The sequence below is a fragment of the Pleurodeles waltl genome, chromosome 1_2, assembly GCF_031143425.1.
Source record: "Pleurodeles waltl isolate 20211129_DDA chromosome 1_2, aPleWal1.hap1.20221129, whole genome shotgun sequence".
In the NCBI taxonomy this organism is placed as follows: Eukaryota; Metazoa; Chordata; class Amphibia; order Caudata; family Salamandridae; genus Pleurodeles; species Pleurodeles waltl.
The window spans coordinates 1,338,456,787-1,338,469,655 of record NC_090437.1 but is presented as its reverse complement, the minus strand read 5'-3'; the positions used below and the strand labels follow the sequence as shown (position 1 = coordinate 1,338,469,655).

Sequence of the window (12,869 nt, the reverse complement as noted above, 5' to 3'; positions counted from 1 at the left end):
TAGATGTTCTAGAGGTTCCTATCTAACCCTACTGTTTGCAGCCCGACAACAGCATGTGAACATATTGTTGGTAGCATCCTTGCCCCTCCTTTGGGGCAGGACATGTAAAACAAAATAGGCAAATTAGCCTTTCCAATTATGGGAAGCTCCAGGCCTGAGAAATGCATATTCTGTGCTTGTTTAGTTGCATCCTAGCACCATGGTAGTTCCTTTGCATTCGCTTCAATCTTGGGATCGTGGGCACCCAGGTGCTGGTAGTTATGGTGGAGGCAGCATGGGGAGCCCACGCCTGGCTACCCTGCTGCCTCCTAGCCCGTGCACGCACCTCGGGTGCAGTGCATGGCAGTCGGCGGTTCTTTGGCTGCTAACGCAGTGGGAGCAGCTTGACGCCTGCTCCCACCTGCAGCAGGAGCAGCATAGTGTGGTTAGGAGCGTCTGCCTCCCCCCAGAAAACAGAGGGGGGTGCCAACTTACCATGCAAGTGTGTCCTTGCCTACAGAGATAGGGTCCTTGAGACAAAAAAAAAGAATGTCTGCCCTGGCCCCCAGGGGATGGGAGTATAACTTAGTATGCAGAGAGGGCCCCATGCACACCCCTCCCCAAAAGAGAATAATGTTGAAACAATACCTATGTTGCGTCGACCCCCGGGTCCTAGCCCACCCTGGGGTAATGCTTGGAAGTACGGCAGAGTGCCAAGTGCTTGGGTTTCTTTATTTTTCTGTTTTGGGAAAAGCACATTTTTACATCCACATATCTCTGGCCCCACTTGGCCGATTTTCTTTGTTTCTGGCTCATCTTTCCCCTGGTGGACAGGCCTGATCACCATCATCACTTTCACCAGGTCTTTTGGTTTCTGAAGGGGTCATTTTGTGTGGACCCAGGTTTTCTAGTTCTGAGTCAGCCTTCTCCTCTGCCTGGCTTTTGGTGCGTCTCTCATGCAGCCCCTTCACGACCAGCCAATAAAGCACCCTTCTGCCTACACTTCCCGGCCCCAGTGCCTCCTAGCTGTCCTGCAGAGCTCTCTGGGGGCAGTAGAGTCCAGGTCCTTTCTCTAACTGATCCTCATGGAGCTTATGGGGGTCTGAGCTGCAGGCCCTGGAGAGACCCAACCTAGTCCTGGAGGTCAGCTGGTGACAAAGTCCTTTGTCAATCTTTGCAGGATTCAGGTGGCTTCCTTAACCAGCTGAGCTCCTTTCTGCTGTTATTGCCTCCCAGGTCCAGGGTCTTCTCAACCGTCTTTCCCTTGTGCAGGGGTTTCCAAGTTGTGGTGAAAAGTTTTAGATGCCAGGCATGCCTGGCCAATTCTAGGATGCCACATTATCCCTCCATCCATGTCCCAACCCTCCTGTACAGCATTCTGGATCACTCAATCAGGGTGATGTCACCCTTTCTCTGGAACAATGTCCTCTGAGTACCTCTGCTTTGTCCTAGCTAAAATAACTGCCAGACAACTTCCCAGCAAAACTTCAAAGGCAAACCCCTTCTGTGTTGACTCCAGAGGACTGGGTTCTTCCTTTGTCCAGTGGGCCTGGGCTGACCAAGCCCAAGTGCAGTTTGCAACCTAATTATGAGATGCAGATTTACCCCACACTCCTTTCCTCTTCCATGAACTGGGTCATTTACAGCTATTTGCTCCTTTTGCGAGGAGCCCACTGTTAGAGCAGAGTAATTAACGTGGCCCAGTACAAACATCTGAAATCTGCTTATCAGCGAACTAGTGAAATATGACAATTCTTGAAGTCCCACAAGATATGGATGTGTGTTATTGGAAATTGCAAATTCAAACTCTGCATGCATACTGTACCCCAGTTTGATACATTATTGGACCTTGTAGGCCTAGGTTGAGCAAAACTGTACTTTGGGGCAGATTTTGTCTCTATACAACTAATACAGTGAGCCCTGCAGACCTATTAATGAATGCCCACTGATATTATAAGGCCTACCCAAGGTCAGCACCAGTCTTGCAGATTCCCCTTGGGGCGAGGCTACCTGTGCACAATTAAAGGCTGCTCAGGACGGTAGATTCACATGCACAACCCACACTAATGTTGATTAGTAATCACCTGAGTTCCCATTCCCTTAGCTGTGCCACAGTGGCATTATCTTAAAAGGCGGACACTGTTGGTAAACACGCTCAGCCCAATTGCTGAGAATTTACCGTGGGATAGAGGCTCAGGTACTGACACTTACTTATAGTAAAAGTCCAAAAACTAGGTAGTCAAAAGGAAAAAATCCTGGTGGAACACCCTGCTATCGGCACTATGTATTCATACGCAGCTTCTACAGGAGGCTTTATCAACCATGGGCATGGAGTCTCTGGAGAAAGAGGTGGATTCCCACATCTTTGCTGCAGGAACATCTTCTTGGTTGAGCCATGTGTGGGGACACAATTATATGTGATGAGTTTGGCTAATAATCTGGGGAAAGAAAGATGTGCTCTGCTGACTTGAACCCCCTACTCACTGCAGTCATCAGAGCTCACTGCTCCTTCCCACCCCCGTCAAACCTTGCCATGGTTGGCCCCATTCAGAAGAACCTAGGAGTCCACCAACAGATGTTGTGACAACTATATTTAGTTTGCCCCATGACCTTGAAGCACAGCGAGGTTGTGACGGGTGTCTTCATGGGGGTGGGAGGCGTCTACTCTTAAGAAAAGGGAAATGTATATTTTCGAAAAAGACAAGTGAGTGACTTATCAAAGAATCATACAGTCAAGTGTCCTGGTTTCACCTGTTTACCAAACTGTTTGGATCTTCTAACCTCCCTACACATGAAGCAGGTGTAAAAATGCTGTGCCGCCGATACAGAGCTCTAAAATAAATTGTACATTTGACCAGAGTGAGCCATAGTTGGTCCATGTCGTTTATTAGCACCAGCTGCTGACCGTGATGAAAAGATATACAGAAAGAATCCAATACACATTGCACTGAGCATAGGTTTCTAGTCGGAGGAATGTCTGAAGACCCAAAGGTCTGTAATATTCGTATGATGGACACCGAGACACCTCAAGGAAAAAGACAACCCATATACGCTGACTTTAACAAGTGTGCTGCTTATTTCCAATAAACCACAGATCATTGCAAAGAATAAGGGTTGTACATCTCACTGGAGGTTTTGGAGTAAGCCTTGAAGGAAATGCTCCAGGAAATGTGGCTTCCTAAGCGAGAATTGCTGACGTTCCTCCTAAGCTTCAGATCGCCTTGAAGAAATGCATCAGAAGAGTTTGCAACACTTATCTGTTATGCAGAATATTAGGCTACTGTCTCATTAAAACATTGATCAACGGAACATTGAGGTCAGGCAGTATGGAAGAACGTGGCCGACATCACAATGGTGATAACCAATGGTATCAGATGTTCACTGAAGTGCTTTGATGGGATCAACAAGGAATAATAAGTAAACGTCACTGTAGAAGGACAGAGCATGGAGTGATCACACATCCTGCAAGGGGTAGGACACGGAAGATGCTTGAGGAGCAATTCACAGAACAGAGCATTTTTCTTCATGTTGGGCATGTTCACGTTCAGGCACAGGGTTGCGAGGCGGTAGACGGTTTGTAGGAGCTTATACATTGGGGTGAGTATCCTTGCTACAGGACATAAATGAGTTCATATATGTGAGTATAAGCTTGATGAAGGTGAGATGGGGGAAAGATTTTGAAGATGGGTTTTGGAAGTTTTGCACATGAGGTAAACTCCCCTAAAATGGGGTAATTTCAGGGTGAGCTGCATATATTTCAGGGTGGGTTGCTGATAGTCATCTGTCAGGGACAAAGAAAGACAAATTTAAATGAAAATATATTCAGTGACAGTCTGACTGCCAATGTGGAAATAAATGAAAGACACTTTAAGATGCACCTGTAACTAAGTAGATCTCCCTCTGTGCTCTTATGTTCAAATAGTGTTGACTTCTTGGTTGACTTGGTTCAAGAGGGATATAAGGGGTCAGGCTGTTGGATGTTCTGGACAGATTCTCCAGGGTGCATGGTGTTGGTTCATCCAAGTATCCATTGACAGGTGTAGATTAGGCGGAACTGTAGAGGTCAGGCTGCTGGATGCTCTGGACAGATTCTCCAGGGTGTAGGACTTGGGTTCATCCATGTATCCACTGACGGTTGTAGATTAGGATGAGCTGTAGAGGTCAGGCTGTGGGAAGCTCTGGACAGATTCTTCAAGGTATAGGACTTTGGTTCATCCATTAATTCACTGACAGGGGAGAGTTAGGATGGGTTCTGAGGATCAAGAAGTTCTTGTTTCTAGGTTGGGGTAGTTGTCCAGTGTATAAGGAAGTGGCTTATCCATGTCTTCTGTAATGGGCAAGTGTCAGGAGAGGCTGTGGAGATCAGGAAAATCAGGCTTGCAGGTGGGGGTAATCCTTAAGGGTGTGGGACTTTGGTTCATGCATGTACTCACTGATGGGTGAGGGATGAAAGGTGCTCAGAGGATCAGGGAGTTCATGTTTATAGGTGGAAACAATCCTCATGGGTGTAGGGCATAGGTTCATCCATGTTGTCACTGATAGGCGTGGGTTGAGAGGTGCTCTGAGGATCAGGAAGCACTGGTTTATAGGTTGGGGTAATCCTCAAGGGTGTAGTAGGGCATAAGTTTATCCATTGATTCAATGATGGGTGTGGGTTATGAGGTGCTCAGAGGATCAGGAAGGTCATGTTTATAGGTTGGGGTAATTCTCCATTGTGTAGGGCATAGGTTCATCCATGTATTCACTGATGGGCGTGCTGAAGGTTGCAGACTTCTTAAAGGGAGTGTCTCTTGTCCTGATCGCTGAAACTCCCTGTAAAAAAAAGAGAGAATCGCGTGTCACTGAAAGAGGAGAAAGATGATTACTGCACATCAGGAACAATTTGGACTCATGAGCTAAACATTGCAACTGGTGCAGGTGCCAGGCATGTGGGTACAGAGGACACAACTATCTCTTCCTTCCACCAGCCAAGAGCACAGACGGACATAAAGACAAATCCTACTAAGGACACATTGGCACCAAGACAGACTCCCCCACAAAAAGTTGTGGTGAAGGTCTTGTGATGGAGAACAGAGAATGAGCACCTTGTAGAAAACACCTATGATACGTTCTCGAAGAATGGGAACTGGGAAATTTAAACCTGCGGCTGCTATGGGTTTGTTAGTGTCACTCAAGAGCTTACCCCACCCCCGCTCTACATTGTGCCCTCACCCGAGGAGTGGGAGTAGGGCTTCCATGACAGGGTTTGATGCTTCTGTTTTTCTAGGTGTATGTTAGGTGTGTGGGACATTACCTAGAAACATACATTTTTCATGATCCTTCATTTTTTTAATTTACTTTTATGAATGATCAATCTGCTGTAATGAGGTGGGCAACATGTTCACTACAAAATTACTACAATCAACCTTAAGCATTAGTATACACGCGTCCTTATTGAGTGCGGGGGGAAGTCAGGGGAGTAGTCCGTGGGGGGCAGAGGATGTGGCATCATAGGAGGAGGCCTTCAGGTCACAGGCTGATGTCATTGTTCTGAGCCTATCAGGCTGTGGCTGGGGCTGACGTACTCAGAGTAACCTATCAGAATAAGGCAGGAGTGACGTCGCAAGAGAATCCAATATGGAGACGATGTCAACAGAGGAACCTGTCAGAGGGGAGGGGGATAGTGTCTGGGTGGGGGTTGGCGAGTGACGTCATGGGAGGAGACCATCAGAGTAGATGCATCTCTCTGAGATCCCCACTCTTAGAGGGTAGCAAACCATGCTTCATTAGCACTGCTGCCAACTGTCCTCAAAAGGAGAGGGAGAGGGGGGGGCAGTGAGAAGTAGAAAGACATAGAAATAAAGAGAAAGGGTCAGAGAGGCAGAGAGAAATACAGAGGGTGAGGGAGAAAGGAAGAGAGAGACAGAAAGAGGGTGTGTCTGTCTGTCCCTTCCCTCTGCTCTGGATATCCGTGTGTTGCAGCCACTAGGTTAGCAACTAATGAAATTGGAATTACTAATTTCTCACTAGCCCAATATATATATGCTTGGGAAGTCCACAAAATATGAGAAAGGTGTAGATACACTTCTCTCAGGTAGACTGAAGAGCATGGATGTGAAAAATACAACACTTTCATTGGTCACACTTCCACTCTTGGCAACCAGTTTGATAAATACTGTCTTCCTAGAGCCAGTATATGATACATCAATTGGAACTCCAGAGCAAAGACATTACCAGGAATGAAACCTCGGCTGGTTCAGTTCTACTCAGGGTTGGGGTGACTCCTGGAAGAAGCTTTGCTGATGTGACCTGTTGCAGGAAGAGAGCCAGGCTTTGCGTGCAAAACTGCATCTGGAGCACAAAAGAAAGGACAGGGGCTTTTCTGATGCTGGCTAGTTCTGCACAAGACCCATCGGACTCAGGTTACTGGGGCTGCCCAGGACCGACAAGATCACAAAATCCCAAGGCAAAGAGTTGCTCATATCATGGAGACGTTCAAGTCACCACAATCTCCTTATGCTTAAGGTGCCCACCATGATCAGGAGGCCTGTGGTTTACACAATGTGGTTTCAGTCCCACGGACTGGGGAAGGTCATCTTGATTCTCGAGCCATCTGACTCATCTCTTGTGCTCCTACAAGACCACAAATATCATCATCGTGAATGCAGATGGCCACTAACCCTGAAACAGGAACTAATGAAGCCTCAGGTCAATGGGTACACTAGTCCTGTGAGGGCTCCAAGCACTGAAAACTTCCCACTACAACTGGTAGTTTCATACATAACATCCCCTAAAGTTAGCTGCTTCTGGAGTCCTTGGAATACCACACTGACCACAATCTGCGGGGCCATTATGGCTCTGGGTGTTGAGGTTCTTGGTTTAAAGTGCTTTTATACACTGAGTGGGCTTTGGGTCGGCCTAGTCAACAATTGGTTTATTTGGATCCACCTTGTTCCACCACTGCTTAAGACAGGGTCCATCAAATTGTTTATAAGTCCAGAGCATAACTGCTCTCTTACCTCATGCTTTTGGCTGTTGCTGGGTATCCTTTCACCTCTTGTGGAGTGCTTGCACTGGAGCGCACAAGGGACTATTTCACATCTAAAATGTGAGTTCTCGGTCTCACTCATGCCTTGTATTCACAAAACAACCTTTTTTAGCCCTTTTACCGGAAGCTTTTCAAGTTCAAGCCTGACCCTAGCATGGCCTCATTAAAAAGTGTTTTGTTTGTGGCATCAAGATGGCCATCTTGGACTCAGGCTGCCTCAATATGATGACATATATACAATTGTCTTCGTTACATAAAAAAACAGAAGCAGGGCTGTAATAAGGGGTCTCATGCTCTCCAGAGTCACAGAGAGGACTATAATGGCGTCTTCATTATATTCCTTTAGGAAAAAGAGGTACCCTTTTAGGTTTGAAACATGTACTCCCTCTGGAGAGATGCTCTCTCATAGAGCGAGGCTAATATTTAAAGAGCAGTTAAGGGGTTTACTGCTTCAGATGCCGGGCTACGGAGGAGGAGGGACATTTCTATGACTGCCTCTAGGTATGAGAAACTGATGGTTCATTTGAAAAAATATATAAATGGTAAACCCTTTCAACATGCTGTTGCTGGCTCTAAATTCTGGACTTGAGTAGGTTTACTTTTCTTGGCGTTCAGCCTCTTTCCATCTAAACGTAGAGCTAGTCAGCTCATAGACATGACCCTGTTTGCATAATTGCAAATCTCCTTTTAAACACAGCTGCTTTTCTCCCGTAGAAGCGGCACTCTACACCTTGCATCATTTTAAAACCACCACATGTAAAACTATGTAAGTTAAACAAGCGAGCCCAAGTGTTTGTGTAACAGGCTGAGAAGAAGAGGCCTGGTCAGAGGCTGCTACAGGTTAACAGCAAACAGCTTCTCCCAAACAGCAAAGCGATGGGTCTACCCAGACGAAAGGCCTGATTTAGAGTCTGGTGGATAGGTTACTCTGTCACACGTGACGGATATCCAGTCGGCCGTATTATGATTTTCATAGACTATAATGTTTATGATGGAGTCACCCCCTCTGCCAAACTCTAAATAAGGCCCAAAATAACAACGCCCTCCACAACAGTGCTAAACGATATTACTATGCCATTGAACTGTATCATAGCACTACACGTGGCTTGCACCACAGTGACAAACCACAGCACTGCACCTCAGCATGGCTGTGGGGCACCTCACTATAGCACTGGAATATAGTACTGCCCCACACTCCTGCACAGACGCTTGGAAACACTCATTCTGCATGCCTGCCCTTGCATGCTTTGTCACATTAAACCCTGACCTATTGGCTTTGCCAATGCTTGTAATTATTTTTTGAACAACTGAAAGGTAAGCAGCTGGATTATCAGCCCAACGTGTATTGTGGTCCTGCGGCCAGGGTGAGAGTCTCTGAAACTGATGGCCCAACATATAACAGTGTGATTACTACCATGCTTCGTTAGGTCGAAGCCTACAAGACAGCACAGCTGTCTGGTTTGCCAACGACATCTTGGGGACATTTGGGAAGCTTTTGTGGGAATGCATTCCCCCCATTGCTTACCACTGGCTTTGTAGTTTGTAACTCACATATGTTTGCTTCCTATTTGCTGGTGGTTTGTAACTCAATTTTGTTTGCTTCCTATTTTCTGGCTGTATTTGTTTTAGGCTGTCCATTTTGAGTTTGTCCCTTCCCTTGCCCAAACTCTATGTACTGAATTTCTCCACCAGTAATGGATTTCTGTAAACAGGCCTTTAAATCTTGTTCTTATCCTGTAACATTCACTGTGCATTCAAAGACAGAGGTCAAATGTCAGGCTCTGTCTTTAAGGTGTTTACTTTTCTTCCTCTGACGTCAAAGTGAAATGATTCATGTGACAATTATGCTGGCTAATGGCTACTGGGGGAGTGCTTGAGGTACGCGCCAGGATGTTTTATTTTCTAGCACATCAAATTTAGATATCTGTAAATGAACTGTGCAGATATTTCAGAAAATTTGTGAATTAGAAAAGCACAAATAAAGCTAATTTTTTGGTAATCCTGAAGTGTGAGGAAAGTAAATATTTTAATACGATCAAAGCAAATCAAAATAGGTGATGATATTTCCACACATTATTGTTTGTGCATTGTGTACTTTTATTAGTAAAACTGTATGTCTGTACAAGCGTGATGGTCATTTCAATTGAAGATGTATTGTCTGTAGTGGAAGAAAGCCACCACACCACACCATGCATACTTCACTTTACCCCCACTTTACTCTGCACCACTCCACACCATGCAACTCCACTGAAAGCCACTCCACGTCACTGCACTCTACCCTGTCCCACTCCACTTCAAGCCTCGCTACTCTACACCACGCCACACCATGCAACTCCACTGAAAGCCACTCCACGTCACTGCACTCTACCCTGTCCCACTCCACTTCAAGCCTCGCTACTCTACACCACGCCACACCATGCAACTCCACTGAAAGCCACTCCACGTCACTGCACTCTACCCTGTCCCACTCCACTTCAAGCCTCGCTACTCTACACCACGCCACACCATGCAACTCCACTGAAAGCCACTCCACGTCACTGCACTCTACCCTGTCCCACTCCACTTCAAGCCTCGCTACTCTGCACCACTCCACACCATGCAACTCCACTGAAAGCCACTCCACGTCACTGCACTCTACCCTGTCCCACTCCACTTCAAGCCTCGCTACTCTACACCACGCCACACCATGCAACTCCACTGAAAGCCACTCCACGTCACTGCACTCTACCCTGTCCCACTCCACTTCAAGCCTCGCTACTCTGCACCACTCCACACCATGCAACTCTACTGAAAGCCACTCCACGTCACTGCACTCTACCCTGTCCCACTCCACTTCAAGCCTCGCTACTCTACACCACACCACTCTATGCCAATGCATTCTACTCCACACTACTCTAATGTGCACCACTGCATTCTGCACCACTCCACTCTATCCCACACCACTCTGCAACACTGCACTCTATGCCACTGCACTTTACACCACTTTAGTCAAAGCCAAAGCATTCTACGTTACTGCACTCTACGTAAATCTACTCTGTACCACTTTGCTTTATACCAGTTCACTCTAGGTCACTCTACAACACTACAAGCCACAATACTCCACTCTATGATGCTCTACTCCATTAAACTCGGCTCCATTCTATGACACTCTACTCCACTCAAAGTCACTCTATGCCACTCCACTCTATAACACTTTATGCCACTCCATTTTATGCCACTCAACAACATTCTACCCACTCTATGCCATCCACTCTTCTACACTACTCCATTCTACAACATTCTACTCCACTCTACGCAACACCCTCTATGCCGCTCCACTCTGCTCTACACAACTCCATGACACTCTATGCCATTTCCCTCTACTCTATGACACGCTACTCCCTCCACACCACTCCACACCACTCCATGACACTCCAAGCCACTCTATACCTCTCCACTTTATGCCACTTTAGGCCACTCCACTCTATGCCACTCCACTCTATGCCACTTTATGCCACTCCATTCTATGCCACTCAACAACATTCTACCCACTGCATCCCATCCACTCTCCTACACTACTCCACTCTATGCCACTCCACTCTACTCTACAACATTCTACTTCACTCTGCGCAACACCATCTACGTCACTTAATTCTGCTCTACACAACTTCCCTCTACTCTACGACACGCTACTCCCTCCACACCACTCCATGACACTACACAACACTTTATGCCTCTCCGCTTTATGCCACTTTAGGCCACTCCACTCTATGCCAAGCAACAACATTCCACCCACTCTATGTCACTCCACTCTACAACATTCTACTCCACTCTACGCAACACCCTGTGTATTACTACACTCTGCTTTACACAACTCAATGACACTCTATGCCATTTCCCTCTACTCTACGACACTCTACTCCCTCCATTCTACTCCAAGCCACTCTATGCCACTCCACTCTACAGCATTCTACTCCACTCTACGCAACACCCTCTATACCACTCCACTCTATGCCACTCCATTCTATGCCACGCAACAACATTCCACCCACTCTATGACATCCACTCTCCTACACTACTCCACTCTACGACATTCTGCTCCACTCTATGCAACACCCTGTATAGCGCTCCACTCTGCTTTACACAACTACATGACACTCTGTGCCACTTCCCTCTACTCTACGACACTCTACTCCCTCCATTCTACTCCAAGCAACTCTATGCCACTCCACTCTATGCCACTCAACAACATTCTACTGCCACTTTATGCCACTCAAAAACATTCTACCCACTCTATGCCATCAACTCTACAATACTCCACTCTACAATAATATATTCCACTATACAACACTCTACTCCACTCTAAGCAACACTTTCTATGTCACTTCACTCTGCTCTACACAACTCCACAAGGTAATGTATCATGGTGCACACTTACAGTCAACATACAAGTGGGAGAGGCAGATAGTTCACTTGCAGCCACTACAAAGCTAGGATAGGCAGATAGTTCACATGAGAAATGCAGAGCAGCGCACTTATGGCACAGCACACAGGAGGGAGGCAGGATAGAGCTGTAGGGCACTGCTTGCAGGAGAAACTACAGATACTGAACTTGCAGTAATTGCACAGATAGAAAGGCAGAGCAGTGCACTCACAGTGACTGCACACAATTGAAAGGCAGAAATGTGCATTTCCAGATGTGGCACATACAGGAAAGGCAGAGCAGTGCACGTCCTGTCACTACAGGCGTAGGAAAGACCGGATCATGCACTTACCGTCACTTCGTGCTTGTGCTCGCTCCAGAAGGTTGCTGGTTGTTCTTTGCGGTAATCGTGGTCCTGGAAAGGAAGAGGTAATCAATGTGTATGTTTCATCATTTTCGAGAAAGATATTTCAAGCAACAGCCAATAAATACAGAGGACGTGCCCGTCCCAACATCATCAAGAGTGATGCTCATTTCTCTAGACCACTCCATGTACTAGCTGAAATACGTGCTGGCAGAAGCACTTGTTCCCTTTTCACCAAAACCAAAAGAAATGATAAAAAAGGTCTTCAGATCTAAGACCTAGTTTACCAACAGGTGGAGCTTAGAATAGAGGCCCACCTAAGAGGTCCCCTCAGTGTATTAATCTGGTGGGGGGTTAGTGGAAAGTGGCACCACCCTTCCACCTCAAGAGCCCCAACAGTGTCCGTCTCTCACGCAGAAAGTGACGACTTCCTGTGTCAGTGAGAGAGCCCTCACCCCAACTACCCATCAAACTAAGGACTCTTTCATGATTGGGCCACCTGGTGGCATGAAAACGTCTACTTCAGATTGTGGTATGCAGTGTAGGTAGGGTGGTAGGTTTAGTTCCCTTAACAAGGTGCGGATAACAAACTTCTGGACCTTTAGGGATATCCAGCATGTTGAAAATGGTAAACCGCTCTCAAAGCCAAAGCCTGGTTTCAGGGTGACATCAGCTTTGAGTGAGACAAACAACTAATGGCAACAGATATGTAAGCACAGCTCCACCAGGCTGTCTGGACAGTGTTATGTAGTTATGCAGACATGTTGCAATAGCTAAGAGGTCTCCTACTGCTGGCTCACCACCAGCCAGGCAATATACACAGGCACAATGACCATCTTCAAAGCACCACACACACAACTATTCCAAGCTGAGGTGGAGCCGGAGTGGTGCTTGCATCTCTTTTTACTCTATCTCGAAAGGAAGGTTTTCTGTAATGGGGTCTCTGTAAATTACTGGACAACGGCCTGTCCCTCTGCTTCTGGTCAGTATGCAAAGGTCGTTTATGAAGGACTGTGCACTTAAAGGAGTCAGCCTGTGGTAGAGTGCCTGTCTTAATTAGCCTGTGTGTGGGAAGCTGGCCTGGTGTGTGGTGGGTA

The 12,869-nt window shown here is 46.7% G+C and overlaps 1 protein-coding gene across 1 annotated transcript in view; it reads right to left on the bottom strand.

Moving 5' to 3' along the window:
- Nucleotides 1-2,844: 2,844 nt before the first annotated feature.
- SPAG8 (sperm associated antigen 8) overlaps nucleotides 2,845-12,869 on the bottom strand; it is a 111,887-nt gene continuing 101,862 nt past the window's right edge. The window contains exons 6-7 of the mRNA XM_069205695.1: nucleotides 11,761-11,823; nucleotides 2,845-4,791 (exon numbers count right to left, since the gene is read on the bottom strand). Coding sequence (XP_069061796.1) covers nucleotides 4,669-4,791; nucleotides 11,761-11,823 — 186 coding nt within the window. The 3' untranslated portion in view covers nucleotides 2,845-4,668. The remainder of the gene's footprint in view (nucleotides 4,792-11,760; nucleotides 11,824-12,869) is intronic.